Source organism: Pagrus major, chromosome 16 (assembly GCF_040436345.1).
Source record: "Pagrus major chromosome 16, Pma_NU_1.0".
Classification (NCBI taxonomy): Eukaryota; Metazoa; Chordata; class Actinopteri; order Spariformes; family Sparidae; genus Pagrus; species Pagrus major.
In genome coordinates this window covers 21,347,046-21,366,626 of record NC_133230.1, presented here as the reverse complement: position 1 = coordinate 21,366,626, position 19,581 = coordinate 21,347,046, and the positions used below count along the sequence as shown (strand labels likewise).

The window sequence follows — 19,581 nt, the reverse complement described above, 5'->3', positions numbered from 1 at the left end:
CGCAGGGAAAAAGTTGTTATCTATCACTAAGATGAATTGGCTAATTGTGTGTGTCTCCTGTATGTGTGTGCGTGTGTGTGCGCGTGTGTGTGCGGCTTGGCTTTAGTTTATCAAAATCATCATATCTCCAAGCATTAAATCAATATCTAAAACCAGAAATAAATTCCACATGCATGTTAAGTATTTGGCTCTACTACAGAGATTTTATTTAAACAATAAGATGTAATATGTTTAAATAGCCAGGAGTCATGGAAGCATTTCAACTTTTTTCAGTGAACTGAAACTTCAACTTCTTTTAGCACCTCCACTTCAACTACAACTTCAGTTTCAGTTGTTTCAAATGTTTCATCGGTTAATTTTCACCAGCAGGCGCATGTAAATGTTCTTCTGAAAAGGTTGCTTTTTTAATTTTATTTATTTGTTTCCACATCATGTTTTGTAACAGCATTTAAAGATATGATGTGTAACATTTCTGCATTAAAATGTCTAAAATGTCTTGTTTATATATGTTGTTGAGTTTTGCATTTACATTATCCAAAATGTTTTGAACAATGTTCAATCCCAGAGAAATCAACATTTCACCCCTAGCAGCAGAAACTACATACTGTACATTCAATCTTGGAATACTATCCACATAGACTTTGAATAGGCTTAATCCATCACTTTTAAATACACCCGAGGATTGTCATGGTATCCAATCAACAGAGCTTTGAAACAAACAGAAAATGACACGGTGCTTGTTATTCATCACATGATTGATTCTGAATGTATTCCACAAAGAAGTGTTCAGTGTATGTATGTTGTTAAACTCAGATTGCCCTTTTAGTGCAATGCAGACACAGTCAACCACGTCTGACTTTGAAACTATATAACACAACTGTAGTATGAACCTTGACATTATAGCTGGCGCGCTGCCTCCATCTCCAACCTTTCATTTTAGCACAATCAGCAGACACCCTCTCTTTGAACTCACCGGCAACTTCACATTGAGGGGCACCCTAAAATAAACTTTGGTCCCGTCTATTCCCAACTCAAGAGATTGATTTACAACAAAAAGCAGCGTTTTCTGAAGCGCTCTGTGTTTTCCACATCTGCCTGATTATGGCTCTTCTTCTGAAGGCCGGCTCTCAGAAGACCAGGCTTCATCTGAGAGATGAAGCTGCAGCCTCTGGGCGACTCTGACTCTGGCCCTAATTAGGCATCTTAGAGTAATTAGACTAAACACAGCCTTCACGCTTCACTCCACTCATTCATCATGTCTGCTCTCGCGCAGAGAAAATGCACTGTATGCACACGCACAGAGTAACACACCCGGTCAGACGGTGCTAAATCCTCCAGGCTCCCATTCAAGAGCTGTGCGAGCGTCCGAAGACAAACCAGCACTATTACACTGAATGTGTTTCTTATTGCGGAGCTGCAGACCTCCTGCCTCCACAGAGTGTAGCCTAAGGAAAAGGAAGAGCTTGAGATCCAATTGAGTCACAGAGGATGAAGGGGTATGAAACAATATCCCACGCCGCTGTTGACTTTGGGCAGGGAGAGGTAGGGGCTGTAACACATACAATAGATGAGAGGATCAACCACTAAACCTCCACAAATCCACTTGTTTTAGACCTCGACCTCTGTGAGTGATGCTGTCTTTTAACATTTGAACTGCGGTGAGGTTGTTGACTACAGGAAAGTGTTACGAACATGGCTTTGAAACACCACAGAGGAAGCAGACGCACTCTGATCGTACAAATCAGGAGACTGACTCACTGCCACGGTCTCTGGTTTTAGTTAGCAGACAGGTGACTTCATGTTTTAAAGATGCTCAGTTGAGCTTTAACAAGAGTGACACATTTTACGGTCCTCCATGATCTAATCTCACGAACTGCAAAGCAACAGGTTATACAAACTATCTAATGTGACACAGACAAACTTCATCTCCACTCACCAATGACGATGAGGGTGTAGTTGATGTTAACGCTACCAAAGCCGTTGGTGGCTTTACAGATGTAGGTCCCTGTGTCGTCTGGCTCCACCTCCTTGATCTTCAGGCCCATGCGGAGGATTCGAAAACGGATCCAGCCGCTGTGGATGTTGCGCCCATCTTTGGTCCACATAATGAGGGGTGGAGGGTCTCCTTCTACTGGACACGGCAGCTTAATGGCACTCCCGAGCCGGACCGACTGTCTGTGAACAACCTTCTCAGACACCCGTGGAGGTCCTGAGGACACACAAACATAGTAAAGGAGAATTCTGTGAAACACATTTTTTAAAACGTTAAAAAAAAAAAAAAAAAAGGTTTTGCAAAAGAAAATACATTTCTTATATTGCATTCCTGCTCCAATTGTGACCAAACAAAACTCACAAGTAGAAGAAGAGCAAAGATTTGAACAAAGAAATATGTTTCTTCTTGTTGGCAAAACAGCAACAATAAACTCCATTCAGCAGCTTTTCTATGTCCTTAAGGCACTTATAAAAATAGAAATTCATCTGAGCATCTACTTAAATTTTTGAATTTTTTGAATGGACCTTATGGTGAGATAGCTTTGCCAACAGCTGTTTCCAAAGTCAAGAATGATTATTTTTCTCCTTTCCTCCCCTGTTAATCATACTGTCTGCTTTTTGAAGAGTCCTTATCCTGAGTTTGGGAACTGCTGATCTTGACCACAATACATTCAAGTCTCCAAAATTTGGAAATACGAAAACTGGTGGAAGCTCTCCTCACGTATTAAGACATTTTAAGTTTTTGTATTTAGATACACAAGGATATCTAACAAGTTCTTTCTTATTTTTTTAATGCGTTTACATTTTCAAATTAGGCTGCTTTGCTAAGTAAAGTGTACTGGAATCAGCAAATAAAATATCTGAATCCTGGTTTCCTTGACTAAAAGCAGCTCTAAAACCAGCTCGGATGTGGGCAGATGGAATGAGATAGAAGTAATTTGTCATCTTTTTGTCTGATTACCCAGAAACGTTGAAACCAGATTGTAATAATTGGACAAGTCCTGTCGTCCATGGCCTGCACAGAGAGGGTAAAGTGTTCTGGCTCTGGTTTTGCGTAGCGTGCAAGAGATCAAAGCGATGAGGGGGGCGGGCCGCAGCGAGACGGACAGCAGCCTGTTCTCCCCGCTCTTAATTGGCTCAGGTCTGCTCCCTCAGATCTGGTGAAGTGGAGCGGGCCGAAACACCCTGTGATGGTGTTAGGAGGCCTGCGCCGCTGCTTGCACAGCACCAGGCGTTCAACTAACCCCCTCCCCACCCAAAACTAAACAAAATCCCAAATTACTGCGCAGACTTGACACCAGAGAGAAACAGGACCGCAAGAGGGGGAGGAAATGCAACCAAAACCTATAGCTGCTGCAACAGCCCTCAAAAGTACACAGAGAACAGTCTGTGCCTCAGAACAAATGGCCAGTCTGGTAGCAGTAAAAACAATGGGGAGGGTAAGAACACATGGCCTCTCCCAAACACATACACACACGCTCAAGCACACACATAGTCACATTCCTTTGGTGCATTTCACACATATGGTAAACAAGAAGTTCATTATACTGATGGGGCTGCAGTGGGGGGAAGGTGACACAGGTAACACCATCTGGCTGATTTATCCATCATGTTGCAAACAGATGTATCTCAGCTGCAGGTACAACATCTGGACTGTTGGGCTGGTGACCTCGATGCTAAAAAAACAGGGCTTACTTAAAAGTTTATAAGTAACGCCACAAAACTCAGCGGAAAAAAACTTGTGAGTGTAAAACCAATGACTTCCTTTCTGTTTCCACGTCTTTTCTCCGCCATGCATGAACACACACACACACACACACACACACACACACACACACACACACACACACACTCACTCACTCACTCAGAGTTTTCCTTCCTCTCTGTGGATGGCCTTCCCTGGTCCACAGCATGCACAGGAAATTGGAAGTGTCATTGTTTATGTCTGTGGAGAAAACGCGACCGCAGTCTTTTTGGCTGTTGTCAGCTGGCCCACATATCTCACTCCTCTGCTACCAGGAAAGGCAGAACAGAGGCATTCACTGTTCAGTTTCTTACTCTGCGGACTCTGCTGTAGGACCACAAACAGGTCACAGCTTGGCTTGGTGCTGCAGGAGCTCACATGGACCGAGTTGATCCCAAAAGACTGAACTGCCCTGAAAAAACATAAACACATTTCTGCCAAATCTTGAACAAATACGCTTCAGTTATCTCTTCTGACTTATGGTCCTGCAAGCCACTCAACCATGTGTTCTTTCTGGATTAACGGAGGGGACTGACATACAAAAACAAGGCCTGATTCATGTCAAAGGTTCAGCTGAAGGAAAGTGTCAAAACACATTGACCCAGCACAGATATTCTGTCAAACAAAGATTTTCTGGAAGCTGGAAGGACATTTCTTGAGAGTTATATTCTTCACAAGGAAATAAAACAAGACAAGAATAAGTGAATGCTCTTTTCCATTCGTAAAAGTTTACAATGGTGTACTGCAAAAACTTAACCACTCAACCTAGGAATTTGGCTTTTAAAGCTTCTTACTACAAAAGTTTTCATTAGATTTAGGATTTATTTTTTTGTTTATATGATCAGATAACTCTATCCTGGTGGTGCAATGAATCTTTGGCTAGATTCCCTAAGTTTAGGAGACTGTCATGTCCTTAAAGAGGCTTTTTTCATCGTGCCATGTGACTGTTTATGTTCATGATTTAAATGAAAATAGGATTTGTCGCTTTCTTGCAGAGAGTTAGATGAGAAGATTGATACCACTTTTGTATGTGTATGCTAAACATAAGGCCACAGCCAGCAGCTGGCTAGCTTAGCTGAGCAAAAAGACTGGAAACTGGGAGAAACAGCTAGCTGGACAGCAACTTTGTCCAAAGGTAACAAAACCCAACCTCCAGCCCGAAAAAACCACAATGAAATATTTTAAAAATAATTTCTGAACAGATTAAAAAAGACAAGATACAATGTGTCAATTACTGAGCTTTGAAGGTAAAAATTGGCCTTTCTCCTAAAAGCATTCATAGTGTGGACAGAGTGGTGTATTAAGAATGAAAAAAGAGCTAGAGAAAAGAAGAAGCTATTTGACCAATCCAACAAGCACCGAACATATTGGCCCCTTTGGTGAGTAAGCTAAGTTAACCGACTGCTGACTGTAGCCTTATATATACCATATGAATATAAGGGTGGTATCTCATCATGCCAACTCTGCAAAAACAAACAAAAATCAAATAACCACATTTCCCAAACTACTACTTCAATGGTGATAAAGGTCTATGTGATCTTGAACCTTATTAAAGAAAACTCCAGCTCCTGAGCTTTTTGGCTTAATAAACTAAAAAGCTTTGGCTGTTGCTCCAAGTGTGAGGAATGTGCAACAAATGATTTCCTCCCTCCATCTCCGCTCTTAAAAAAACCCCTTTTGAAGTCCTTTTGAAAAATAAGGCATGAAGAAGTGTTGAAATCAAGGACATTGTCTGAATAACTTAAAATGTATCTGTGCTGTGTGCATGACCACCATCCTTTCTTCAATAGGGACTCTCCTCCTCCACCTCCTCCGCCTCCTCCCTCTCAAGGACAGGTTCTCTTAACCTTGGAGTTGAAAGCTTTGAAACTACCACACAGCAGCCCGCTGTTAAAAAAAAAGTCTAACACTGAGAAAAGGGAAATTATTTTCTTATCTGCTTGATTGTAAGATACATAGTTCATGATGACTGGAAGTAAAATGCACTATAGCTGCTCTTTTCTCTGCTGTCTGAGCTCCAGTCATCTGAGGCGCTCTCCGGGTTGCTGAACTAAGCATTATGGTCCTCTGCGGAGGCTGTGATGAATGGGAATCAGCCAGATTTATGTCAAACTCCTGAGTGTTTACTCAAATTGTTCGAATTGTTAGCTGCTCTCTAAATGGAAAATGATACACATGACCATATGGGCTTTCCCGTATTGCAGCGTTGGTACGGCGCTCCTTATTATAGCCGAGCCCCATGTGTGAATGGAATCTTTCATAGCACAGGAAGAGGAGGAGGAGGAGGCCTGGCGACTCTCAGAATTAGCTCTGTTTTTCTTTGCTCAATTTGGTGATGGATTATTTTAAGAGAAAGGGGCACATTCAATAAGGGGCATTCTTGTGATTCAGACTAAATATAGCCACTTTCACGAAACCTTGTGAGCGGGTTAATGACCTGTTGATCTGACATGCAGGCATCCACGGAGGAAGGTATGTTAGGAAAGAAGAACACAGAAAAAAAAAAACACAAACTCCAAAGGCTGCCAGATTTGAGCAATGTTCAGATGTGCTGGTACATCTCTCCTCGTTTATTTTCTCTTTTACAAAACACCTGTGGATTTGTAATGATGTATGCATGCATTTTTCCTCCCATACAAAGTGTTTTGGTCTTTCTATCCATTGCAAACACGTCAATAAAAGGTTGGCTTGGCTGCTGACAGCCGCTTCAATAGCGAACACCTGGAACTAAACCAACCGCAATGAGAACAACTCGATAATGCACGCAACACTGTCTGCCCAATAGAGGATATAGTTATTCAAACAACACTGTAAACATCTTCTTATAAAAAGGATTTAGTCCTTAATCTCCAGCCAACTGCAAGAATTTCTTGTGCATAGAAAGGCTTTTGCAGACTGCCAGACTGAAGTGACTCATTACTAAGATAAACACAGATCTGAGTGAATGTGTCTTCAATATGCAGTATTTATATAAGGATAAGAGACAGATAGAAGCAAGAGAATGCATCCTCCTACTCAGCAGCACTGTGTTAGCTCAGCAGACCGTACAACAGCAGACGAACCTCGAACATAAGAGAGGAAGTTTAATGGAGCCTGTGCTTCAGGGGAAATACTCTTATCATGCACCTCTTAAAACCTCAGCACTTGTATAATAAAAAAAACATAACAAAATGGAAGGGAAAAGTAAGTTGAGTTCAAGGGGGGATGAGAGGGTAGAAAGAAATGCACAAAAAAACATGAAAGCTAGAAACAAAATCCAGAGCCAGTGACTTTACTTGAGATCGAAGGGGCTGGGTGAAGGCGAAAGGTGAGGCAGACACCGCAGCTCGGGGAGTGTGTGAAAGGCCGGAGCTTCTGTGCAGAGCCTGCTGCTGCGCTCGGCTATACATTTCACAAGCGGAGATAAAAATCGGCATAAAACAGCGAGAAAGAGAAGGGGGAGAGCCACCTTGGCAATTCAAGAAAGGAGGTGAGGTGAGGGGAGGGAGGAGAGGTGAAAGGGGACTGGATATGTGGAGTGGCCGTAGAGGCTGTTCTGACAGCAGCGGGGCAGCGGAGGGTGAAGAATGCCGTCTTTTCTTACCCCTCCAGACGTCCTGCCCAGCAACTTCACCCAGTGTGGTAATCAATACCCGTTATTTTCTCCTCTCGGCTTTCCAATCAATAGATAAGAGTGCGGTAAGACCAGCCGGGACAATGGCTCTTTCTTCGGCACCATCTGATGTGGGCTGAATAGCAACTGCTTCTGTGGTGGGAATGGTACAGGAGGAGCTATTGGGTGACATGAGGGACTAGAGAAAAAAGCAGGAGGGGGTGGAATAAAGAGAAAGAGGTAAAGAGAATAAGATGCTCCAGTCGATCTATCTGATTAAAGCAGAATCACTGGAAGAACACAGCTAATGGCTCCAGAACAACGGGCTCCTGCCGACCCCCTCATCAAAAGAACAGGAAAGAAACAGAGAGAAATTACTCCAGCGTCATAAAGCTTCTGGAAACATCTCCATCACGCGGCCTACCCTTAACAGGCCCTACTGTGGAGCCTTTGAACTTTAAGCTGCTATATTTCATTAAACTTGACTGCCTTCTCCCCCAGCACCAGCTGCCTGTGTCGGAGAAAAGCAGCGTGTGTGTGTTTTTGTAGACTCCTTACAACTGTCATGTGTAGCTGCAGTGGCACAAAGATCCAGTTTGACATAAGCATTTGTTTGTTTGTCAATAAATCAGGCCGATGTTGTTGCATTTCTAAATAGAATAAAAACTAACCTTCAGGAAAAAGCAAATGCAATTTACTTAGTAAGTGTGGCTGTTGTTTAGGCTGTCAAACTAAATTGATCACAAGACAAGTTACATCAGGATCCCAGTGGCTTACTGCCTCAGCCGACAATTTCCTGGGAGAAATCCTGTTTTATAGTTGATTGATACTTTGATTATATAACAAGTCCCTTTTAATTCAGTCTAAGGATTATCCATAGGGCTCCATACTTTTCCATACTTCCACAAGCCAGGAAAGGTACGCAGTCCTTATGGAAAGTCCTGAACTTGAATTAATAGAGGCCTTTCATATAATGTTTTTGGAGTGGCCATGCTGTCTTATTACTGGAACAGTTTATAACCTGCTTTTCCGATGTCTGACCTGGTCTACCACTGTAAAGAGAGTTGGGTATATTCTGTTGAAAGTTGAAAGTCACTATTTTGGGTTATTAATATTAACTTTTAGGAGCATTCTTTTCTCTGCTGAAAGAAATCATTCTGGTACATGCCAGTACGTTATTGACATCTAGACTTGTCAAGACTTGGCTCATTCTTCTTCTCATTCAAGATTCATTTATTTGTCCCGAGGGAGATTTGTCTCTCATTTTATTTTGTTCATTTTACCAGCCGTGACAGCATCTGATGCTAATGCTTTCTCCTTGTGAGTCTGTGTGTGTGTCATCATGGCAAAATGTGGTCCTGGAGACACCTAATGTAGTGGGAACTAACGAAGAGGCAGTTTTGAGTAGTTCATATGTCTGTCTGAACATGAACTTGTTGACGGGTGTTGCGGCAGGTGTGATCCCCATCCTTTTTCTCTATCCTCTTGATAAAAATGCCATAAAAGAACTAAAATAACTAAAATCATAGAGAAAATGTTTTAATTTGGTATGCAACCGGTCAAATGTTATGAAGGCACTGATGACTGACTTTTCAATCATAAAATATCAGTTCAAGTTTCCAAAAACACATGAAAGTCCAACATGCAGTTATTCTATACTAATTCAGTAGCGTAACTTTTCATGCAGATGTGACTCAGTAATTCAGTGGTCCTAAAGAGCGCACAGTGAGTGGCACTCTAGTCGCTTTATCACACTCCATTAGGCTAAGGCCCGGTGCACACACAGGGGCTGAGTGTGTGCTTAGGGCCACTTATCAGGGGAGAGGCAACAGCAGGGAGGCTGGGAAGGGAGAGAAAGGCCAGAAAGAGTGACAGACAGAGACAGAGAAAGAGGGGTCAGAGGAGAGAAAAAAAAAACAAGCCAGGGAGAGAGAAGTAGGGTGAGTGTTAAAGAGAGGAGGGTTGATTTAGAGAGTGGCAGGGAGCAGAGGCTAAGATGGCAGTGAGGCCTCCTTTAACACACAGCTCATAAGGAGAGAAGGGCTGCATGGGGGAGTGAAGGGGGATTAGGTGGGCCCAGGCGGCAGTAACCAGGAATCCCAACAATCTCACACCCCACTCCCTGGCCCGGGCTCAGCCTCAGCCACATGACACACTCAAACAGACCGCTCTCTCTTTCTCCAATACAGAGCAGGGCACCAACAAGCACCTGTTTATTACTGTCTGTCTAATATGTTTGGAGATGGGCCGACCACTTGGCACGGAGAGGGACATTGTGTGAACGCTCACACATGTTTGGCTGCTGCGGACCGCCTGTGTATTGTCTCCTGTTGTCTCTGATAAACACACACAGATATGAAAGTTTAGAAGGAGTTAAAGATTAAATCCCTTACTTTAGACTTGTATTTAACCACATACTCTAACAGGGGGAACAAAAACGCACATTAAAAACTTTTTTATGACTTTTCTCAGATTTGTTACCTTTTTCTTGTAAAATACTGAATATACGTCTTCAGGCCTGTACAAATCCCCCAAATAATATGATTTGAGAGGGAAAATTCCCTCTTTGGTTGAATTGCACACAACTCATGTCCAAACTTAAACCATAAACTGTGATTAGAGGTCACAAGTAAGACATTGTAACCGGCCAAGACAGCGTGGCTGGTATTGTTTTCTCCTTGTGAGCCTGTGTGCGTGGTGTGATGACAAAATGTGGTCCTGGAGACACCGATTGTAGCAGGAAATACCAGAGAAGCAGTTTTGAGTACTATATGTTTGTCTGTCAGTCTATGGACAGATACTTGTCAGCACAATATTGTTTTTAGTTGGTACTAATAAAGTATAGGTCCTCTATCCATTAACTGTACATATGCAACAGATGACAACAGGACAACATCGTCTACACATAACAAAAACCCTGTTTATGTTGTTTCACGGCCTCCATCAGTCAACAGCGAGGTGCATCCTGCCACTCCCTGCATGCCTCCCCTTTCTACCTTCCTGCATTCCACAGTGGGAAACAAATAATCATCTGACCTGTGTTTGGCTCATTGTGTACAGTTAACACAGTCAGAGTCCAGTCTGGAGGTGCTGAATGAGATACAGATGTCTTATTAAGTCGAGCCACCATCACTCTGAGTTGGTCTGATGTTCAACTGACTGGCAGAGAAGCACAGAGGCTGTAAACAAGACCGTTTTGAGCCAGACATGCTGTCACTGGCAGACCAGTGTGTGTTGTGGTCACATCTGCGTGATGATGATGATGATGATGATGGCCAAGCCTGGCACTGAGTTCCCCTCATTTCTCCGTCTCCAGGAACCCTACACCGGCATACAGTCAGAGGATCAGCCAATCTCCATGACACTGGGAAGCGCTTTACACCAGCGCCTTTGTCAACAAGGTCTTTTCAGGAGAGGGCCAATGACAGACTGCGATGTAGCAGGAGTGTTTGGGCAGAATGGAGCGATTCAGATCAGGGCAGGAGGGAGGGAGAGGCTAGCAGAGGAGTGGGTGAGGGAAAGAGAACGGCGGGTGAGACAGAGACGAGACAGAGCGGGGAGAAGCAAGGCGAGACAGACGGAGGGGGTGGAGAAACTGGCAAAGCTCTCACTGACAGCAATGGGGCCTCTTGACAATCCAGGAATATTGTCTGAAATCAATCTGTCATCGTGGAGCTGTTGAGCCTGTCATTACGATGTGGTACTCGCCCTTTCACAGTGACAATTTGTTCAGTGCTTTCCCAGTTCACCTTACTCCTCGGCTGTAAAAAGGTCACTACCCTCTATCCATCTCTATCCGCCAGTCTGGCTGACTCTCTCTTTGTTCATCAACTGTCTGCACTGAGCTATACGGTCCTTTTATCAAGGTGACCTGCACAGGAACAGGCAGCTGATGACCAGAATAGACTGCCAACTATCCAGTAAATGTAATAATGCCTTAAAAAACAGTAAACGTGATTAAGAGTCTCAAGCCATGCTAGTGGCTCTTTGAGGCTATACTTTGGCACAGTGGTGCTTTCAGGTAAACGCTAACATCAAAATGCTAAAAATCTCACCAATTCATCTTCTTGGGACCTTGAATATCTGTACCAACTATCATGGCAACCCATCTATAGTACATTATCTATGTGGCATCACAGAAAAAGTCAGAGGATAACCAAATCCACAAGAAATCTTGAATGTCTGTACAAAACTTCCTGGAAATACATCTGATAGTTGTGGAGATATTTCAGTCTGGTGGACCGACTGATCAACAGACAAGCCTTACATTGCCATCCCTGGAGTAATAAGGCTGCTAGCATGGCTAAAATGGCTAAAAATATATAAAAAGACCAGTCACTTTAGCTAATATTCAATGTAGACACAGAATAACTATGACTGGTGCACTGCCGCCATCTGCCAAGCCTCTAACTCCAAGTACATCCAGGCTTGGGGGCTGATCCAAGGCCCAAACTCACATCCCAGTGCATGAGGAAATCAAATCAGTTTCACTGCATGGTGCAGTCTGGGATAGCAGTAGCCCTGCTATAAAATATGACAGATTATACTTTGCTCCTGAAATGATTTTTCCTCCCTTGTCCCGTTCCACTCTTCAAGTCAAAGCGGGGACATATTTTTCCATTCATTACAGAGGTCCCCGGAATGAAAAATCAGGGCCTCTTCGCCTCCTCACTTCATCCCCAGTGCTGAGAGAGACTGCTGCTGCTGCTGGAAATGGGTGCAAACAAATTCCATCATGACAGCCTATACCCTCGCAATGAAAACTCCTTTTTTGACGTACTGTGACAAGCAATCGCCCTGACCAGACTCTTTATAACCTCAATCAATGGGGACAATGCGCATAGAATTTCCGAGGTCGCTCAAAAGAATCGCTAATGAAAAACAAAGTGGAAGCAAAAAAGCCACAAAGCCATGTGGGGTCTCATTGAAGCTCATCGGAGGTGAACTGAAAGACAGGGGGGGTTGAGGAGGGGAGGATGGAAGAAACTGGAAGGAGGGTCCGGGGGTGTGTGTCGTAGGCAGCAGAGGCCTCATTCAGAGCTTGTTATCCCAGCTGTCCCCTGGCTCGGCTTTCTTCAGGCTCAGCCAGCCATCGCTGTTGCCACCACCATAACTTTCAATCAACCTTTTGACTGCAGGACGGCAGGGTTAGTGTGTGTGTGTGTGTTTGTGTCTCAGGACAGCAAGTGATTTTTAATGAAACCCTGAGAGGAGAAGGTGGAGCAACAACAAAGACAGCGAAATTTTTAAAGCAAGGCATCGATGTCTGATATGAGATTACAGAGCTGACTGGCACCAAATTGCTTCCCAAAATCATAAACAGAGGAAAACAATGAAAGACTTGATGGCACAGAGGAATAAAAAGAAAAAACAAGAGAGGACACTCGTTATCATGTTATATGCAACAGGTACCTCCTGGCAGCCTGATTCGGTTTTCTGATAAGTCAGGATGAGGCTACAAGAGCAAAGACTCAAGCAGGTTGTGGCAAGTACATACAGTAAGATGGGCCAGATAATGTTTCTGCAGACTAAATCAGCCTTTTATTCACTAACATCTCAGTGACAACCGTTGAACTTGTCCAAACCTGCTCAGAAAAATCCTGAAGGCCACCATCACATAAACACAGTACAGATGTTTTCTTGAGACAACAAAAGGCTGTCATGGCACAGATTTTGTAGGTTTCTTCACAAAGGTAGCTCAATACCGAGGAGAGGGATGCCACAAGGAGTCAATGCCAGAGGAAATGGAGATGAGCAGAGAGAAGTAAGAAAAATGGGAGAGACGTTTCGCAGGGACATACTGTATATCACTGATTTATATATGATTGAGGTATCTATTACTTTGAGTTACATATTCAGTGCAAAAGTTGCAAGCAAACTCCCGCACACTGTCAAATTTGATGTTTTGGTACAAGACCTTCATCAGGCAAATCATTTTTTTCAATTGAGAAGCCGTCTTAAATAGAGAGTGGCTGCAAGCCTGCAAACAATTACATTCCCAAGATTAATAACAAATACATATTCCCTATATGAAAGCGAACATCCCATATATAACATGGAGCAACAGGAGCAAAAATATTATACACTGTAACAAGCGTAAAAGGTACACCAAATAGTTCACATAAATAGGTAAATTCATATTAAGTGGACGCTGAAAGTCTGTGAGGCTAAACTGCGACAACAGACGAGAACAATGAAAAACAGCAACAACAGCAAAATATGAAACTTCCTAATCAAAACAAGGTCTCACAAAAACAAAAAAAGATGTTCAGCGCAACAATTATCTTGTTTATTATACAGTCAAAGATTAATTTCCGACAGTGTCAAATTTGTTTTCGTAGGGCGGAGGAGGATTATCAACCAATTATTCAGCTATCAGTTTTTAGCTCCAAACCAAAATGATTATATCACCCTTGAAAAATACACTTTTGGTCTTCTAATCTCTGCCCCTCCTGGCTGCAGCTGGATGCAGACTCACGGACCGACTCATAAATCTACAAGTTGAAATCTCAGGGAAACAAAACCGTCTTCTCCAGTTGAGAGGTGAAAGAGGAGAGCAATTGGAATGTCATCATTTCACTTCCTAAAGTGACTGAGTGAACATCTGTGGAGAACAAAACTAAGAGGAGGAGCATGATACAGGAGAAAATAGGAGGAGGAGGAGGAGGAGGAGGAGGAGGTGGGGGTGTCCCTCTCCACGACTTGGCTCCTCAAAAGAAAAAGAGAAAGCAGAGCGGGACTGGAGAACTGAAGGAGGCTGAGAAAGAGGGGTTGCGCAAGACAAACACTTCCCACTGTGGAGCTGAAATGTTATTGTAAGGTCACTTGTAAGGTCCCAGCGAGGTGGACCCTCACCCCCTCCTACAGGCTCGCTTCCAGTCCACTCTTTCTCTGGGCCAAGGGTGTAACACAGCAGCCTGAAGTGTGGAGTCTAAACAGTGTCCTGTGTCATCAGATGCTTATTTAACACCAAACAGCTGCCAATTAAATAAAAATCTGTTAAATCCCGCGAGTCAGACCAGGGAAGCGCATAAAGTTGATTATCATCTGAATGGTGACAGTCTGGCACCTCCGTGTGCACTTTGTGAGCAGCCACATGGGTTTTGTGAAGGTTAACGGGAGCAACAGGAATCCTATTTAACTGAACCCAAATTCATTCAGCCAGCAGGAAGAGTGTGTGTGGTCTGAAAACACTCCCGGAGCCAACTGCCCAAACAAAACTAATGAGCATTGTACACACGCAGAGACTTTGGTACGATTCAATAAGACTTTTTTTTTTAAATAAAACAAAAAGAAAGTCTCCTGCATTAGCATACAGCTGAAAGTGACAAATATTGAACGCAGACAATGCCTTGTTGAAATTCCACATGAATGCTAAATGAAGTGGCCATTAAAGTCAGTCAATGAGGTGAGTGTTGCTCACAGGGATTATATGACCCTGCTAAAGTAAACACCAACTGACCTCCATTATGACTACTTATCACAGCTACAGCCCTTCCCTTTCTTTCCCCTCACAGGGGTGAAGTCTGACACATTCCTCTCACCGAATGTTTCCTCCTGAGCTGACAGGGTCAGCACTGTGTGCTGATAGATGAGGAACACGGATTGCTATAGGGGTGCTAACATTATTTCCGTGATAGAAACAGAGGGATCATAGCAGCAGGAATATTATTTCCACCTGGTTTGGAAGGAAGGAGGCGGAGTGGGAATAGTTGTTGGTGTACCTCTGAGGTTTTCCAAATTGCTCTGTGCTTCTTGGATGTCTCATTATCATGACTTTTCTCAGGGTAATTTCAGCCTGCTTAATAAAACACATGCATATATTCAGACGCACGAAAGCAGCCTCTCTCGCTCTCGTAACTTCTTCTCACGCACCTCTAAACGGCAGCGCCTCAGTAAAAAGAGTCCCCCATCTACTGCGAGCTCTAATATATGGCAAATAAGTCCAGTCTACAGGGATGAGGAGTGTTTAAAATAAATCACTGCGGCTCTGTCCAACATGGGGGACCGCCACTCCAAATAATCCATCAATTGTTCTCCTAGACTCAGTAAATAGGGGCTACGGAGAGTTGAGAAAGGCTGGGTGGGAGTAAAGGTCAGCTCATGCCTTGTTTTAACGACAGCACATTAACTTAACTCACTTCCTTCAACTTTACACTGCTAATAAAGGGGAGGAAATGCACAGAGAAGCAGGGAAAAAAGAAGGGGGACATGTGTCAGAAGGGTGGCAGGCAGTGTTGGTGATGCACTGAATGGTCGGCCAGATTAGAGCTGTAGCAGAAGACTAGAAATGTTTCACTTCCCCTGAGTTCCACTGTTTGGTGTGGGCTGGAAAACAAAACGTAACATGAAGCTGATTTTATTTCAGGCACCTAAATGGAGCATTTAAGTGTGACTTGGGAAAAGCAGCACAGTCGAGCTTTTTCATCACAATTCTTTCTCCTTTTCTTCCCCCCCAAGTCTCACCAGCTTGGCCCACGGGCCAGAACACCACTGTTACACCTTCTTACTATTCAGGAGCTTTTTAAAAAATAAGAGGACTTTGGGGCATTTGGTTACTGAGAAACTAGCCTCATTACAGTTAAAGGAAATGGAAAACTGTCTGGGAGCCAAATAGCCTTGTGATTTTAAAAGCCCTTGGCATACAATTTATCTCATAGTACCTTCTTGTTATGAAACCATGATGTAACTCTGCTATAAAATGTATATTTTCCAACAGGGTTGCAGAGCAGTTTGCATGCTCTAAACTTCACCAGATGGTGAAGCAAACATGTGCAAAGTGGAGTCACATACATGCCCAAAAGGACAAAACTGTATCTGTAGCCTGTTTCTAATTAAAATGCATCCAAACAGTACAATTCAGCGTATGTGTGTTCATTGTTAGCTAGTCCTGGTGCATAGCGGAGACACCTGGTGCCTCGCTGTTTCTCCCAGGGTGCATTTCTGCAGATCCATATGTCCAGGCTGCTGCATTCCACAGTTAGTGGAGCCCAGTGGTCCCCGGGCCTGTCACCACATTAGAGGCTCTGCTGGGACACATCACTGAGCACCTCCTCCAGCTGCTGGGGGTGGCGGAGCACCAGGGGGGGGGGAGGAAAGAAGGCGCTGGGACGGAGGAAGTGAGGGGTTCCTAAGGGGGGGGGTCTTAAGAAATAATTCTTGCTTGGCCAGTCGCAAAGTCGTAGCAGTGGAAAGAGTGAGGGAGGGTCCATATGTGCCTGTGTGTGTGTGTGTTTGTGTGTGGCACAAGGGCAGGGGATCCAGGGTCAGATGTCCCCTGATGACTGACAGCAACAGGCTTGAAATCATTCACCCAAACTCACTGTCTTCTCAGGTGCATTGTTTGACATAACAGCAGTAAAGTAACACTTCCAGTGTGCTTTCTACTGTTTCACACATAAGTTAAAGGCTGCCTGTCCTTTATAATTTAATTTACATTTGTCAAAGATGTCATCATACATTGTTAAATTTTACAGGGACAGTTTTACAGCTTTTTCTGGCCTTGGCTTCACTATAAAAGCACACGCTTCGAGTCAAAACCTCCCAACTGTATTTCACAGGATGTCAAAGTCAAGCTGTTGCGTTTTTGGACCGTAACACAGAACTCACTGTATCGCTGCTTCTGCTGAGAGAACTGAGGGATATTTGCACTTCACACATTGTCAAGCATCATTCAAAATCATTTCATTCACGCCGCCTGCCAGCTACATATCTGCTGATTTGTCTATCTGCCTGTGCATCTGTTATCACTTTCAGAGAATATCTTTTTTTTTTTTCAAAAGCCTGTAAATTCTTCCTCTTGACATTAAATCATTTCAGACCCACTGGACCTCCACTCTCCACCATCCCATTCTCCTTCACTGACATCTGTTAATCTATAAACATACAAAATTGCCTGTCTAATCTTATTTAGCCTCAACGTCTTGTTTACTTTTGGTTTAGTCGTGCCGTGAAGGCACGGCTGCCACGCTGTGAATGAGGCATTGTCTGCAGACCCACAGATCTAATCTCCCCCTCTAAACTGCCGCCAGCCCCCTTCTACCTCGAGCCCTGATAGCCACATGCAGGTATTGTACCTATCAGACGCCTCTTTAATTCACTTCCACGCTGAGCTGGAGAATAAAGAGAGCGCTATGGAGCCTGCTTGTTTTGCCAGTGCAAGGTCTTCCGGGGAAATGTGTCTGGCTTTCAGATTTCTCTCATTAAATCCAGAGCATGGTTTCAAGTTTTGCCCCGGTGGGTCTTTGACTCACAGCACTGGATTGCATCAGACATGGTTCAGTAGTCAGTGATGGTGGATGAAATCATTGAAATTGCCTCGACAGTTTATTCATGACCTGTTGACAAGCTCACTGCAAGTTGTCTTTATAAAGCAAAGTATTGATACTGGCACAATAAATTCTTCAGTGAATTGTGGTCAGACTGAGGTCTCCCACTTTCTACTCACGCACGCGCACACACACACACTCAGGCTGATGTGAGACAGTCTCTTGGCCAGCCACAGGAGAGCTGGACTCTTACACTGACTTGTGTTCTTTCACCCTGGGAAGCTGATGGATGATGTTTGTTTGGTTTAGCTGCAGTGAATGTCCACACACACACACACACACACACATATTCACGGCCATGACTGAAACACACACAAACTGGGGGTAGGGGTTGGCTCTCCCTCTCTCACTCTGCCCCTGCCCCGTGTTGATTTTGGGCTCCGTTTAGAGATTTTTAACTTCTTAGTTTTCCGTCTCTTACTTCTCGGCGCGAAAGAAACGTTAGGAGCCAACCGAGACTTTCTTAATGCTCACAAGAAACCAGCCAGTCAGCTTGAGTTTAAATGATCTGGTGTCAGCGTCCGGGTTCAAAAACACAGTATTAGTTAGAAAGAAAGGTTTATGAAACGGCTCTGACCTCTTGCACAGTCAGTCAGTAAAACAGCCTCGAAGACGAGCAGCACAATCTTCAGGATGCCCATACTGTCCATCTTCATGTTCCTCTGAATCTGAAAGACACATGGTGACAGTTACACACAGTGTAGACACCAATCCATGGACAATAATAGAGCTATCACAGGATTTAGAAAAATACGTCTTTATGGTTCAATTTCACATGCTATTATTAAAAAAAACAACTTTCCTATATAAAATATAATATGTTATATGAGATATGTGATGCATAATGTTAATGGTTGTAATATTAATTTAAAATGAAGTTTTAAAGTCAGTTAAAGAGTTTTCCTAGTTGGACAAAGTATTTAGCTGCGATGACCTCAATGGTTATCAAACTAGACTCCTGGGACACTCTGGGAGGTCTTTGGGGTCTAAATGAACCCAAATTAAGTATGTTTAATGTCAGATTAAAATAAAATCTATATATAAATTCCATAGCAAGACATTAACAATAAATTTGTATCACATGACGAGAGAGAGTGATTTTTCAGAGTCAAAGTACAGTCAGACACTCAGGGTCGGGGTCTGCCTGGGGCTTTATGTTGGGGTCTTGTAGGGCTCTGTTAAAGTTTAAAAAGTGTAATAAGACATAATTAAGTACATATTCAGAAAGCTAAACGAGGTTTTGAACCGTAGACTTTGTCTGAAAACGTCTGTTGCACCTAATTTAACTCTGGTGCCTAACTGTTACAGTAAAATGTGACTGATGCGTTCACTTGCAGCTTGTGAAAGGATGCTTATAAACAGGGACGCTTAAAACAAAAAATGGAGGGAAATGCCAATATAAATGTGTCGATAACATACCTGGATGTTCAATGAATGAAGTCAACCTTATAGCAGCCTCTTGACAGAAGTGTTCTCAGCTAAAGTCCGTGTTGAGTCCATGAATCAAAAGTGTCAGTGGTCGACTTTTCACCGACCTCTAACGGACCAGCGCGCCCTCGTCTCTGAGATAAAATAACAGACTCGAGGCTGTAGTAATAAAACTGGACTCCTTCACGAATCAAAACGTCCCAGAAACTCATTTAGTAAAACTCCAGTCCGGTCTGTGTAGTCCGCTTCGTCCACAAAGTGACTTTTCCACAGTGCGCACGGAGCGGAGACTTGTTGTCCGTCCCCGGAGCTGCAGCTGCGGGCCAATCAGAGGCTGCAGAGGCCGGACACGTTTAACTCTTTATCCCACCCGCAGCAGCCTCTTCATCACAAAGCCTTCATCTCACCTCTGTAACAGCTGCGGAGCTGAAATCAAGACACCACACTAATATCGCTGCAAAGTTGAGTCCGTGTGGTTTTAGGGGTTTTATACAAGC

General features: G+C 43.5%; 1 protein-coding gene across 1 annotated transcript in view; it reads right to left on the bottom strand.

Annotated features, from left to right (window-relative positions):
• The window catches only part of LOC141010733 (fibroblast growth factor receptor-like 1), a 28,479-nt gene extending 9,201 nt beyond the window's left edge, over positions 1-19,278 (bottom strand). Inside the window, exons 1-3 of the mRNA XM_073483818.1 lie at positions 19,076-19,278; positions 18,234-18,324; positions 1,937-2,209 (exon numbers count right to left, since the gene is read on the bottom strand). Coding sequence (XP_073339919.1) covers positions 1,937-2,209; positions 18,234-18,312 — 352 coding nt within the window. The 5' untranslated portion in view covers positions 18,313-18,324; positions 19,076-19,278. The remainder of the gene's footprint in view (positions 1-1,936; positions 2,210-18,233; positions 18,325-19,075) is intronic.
• Positions 19,279-19,581: the final 303 nt, after the last annotated feature.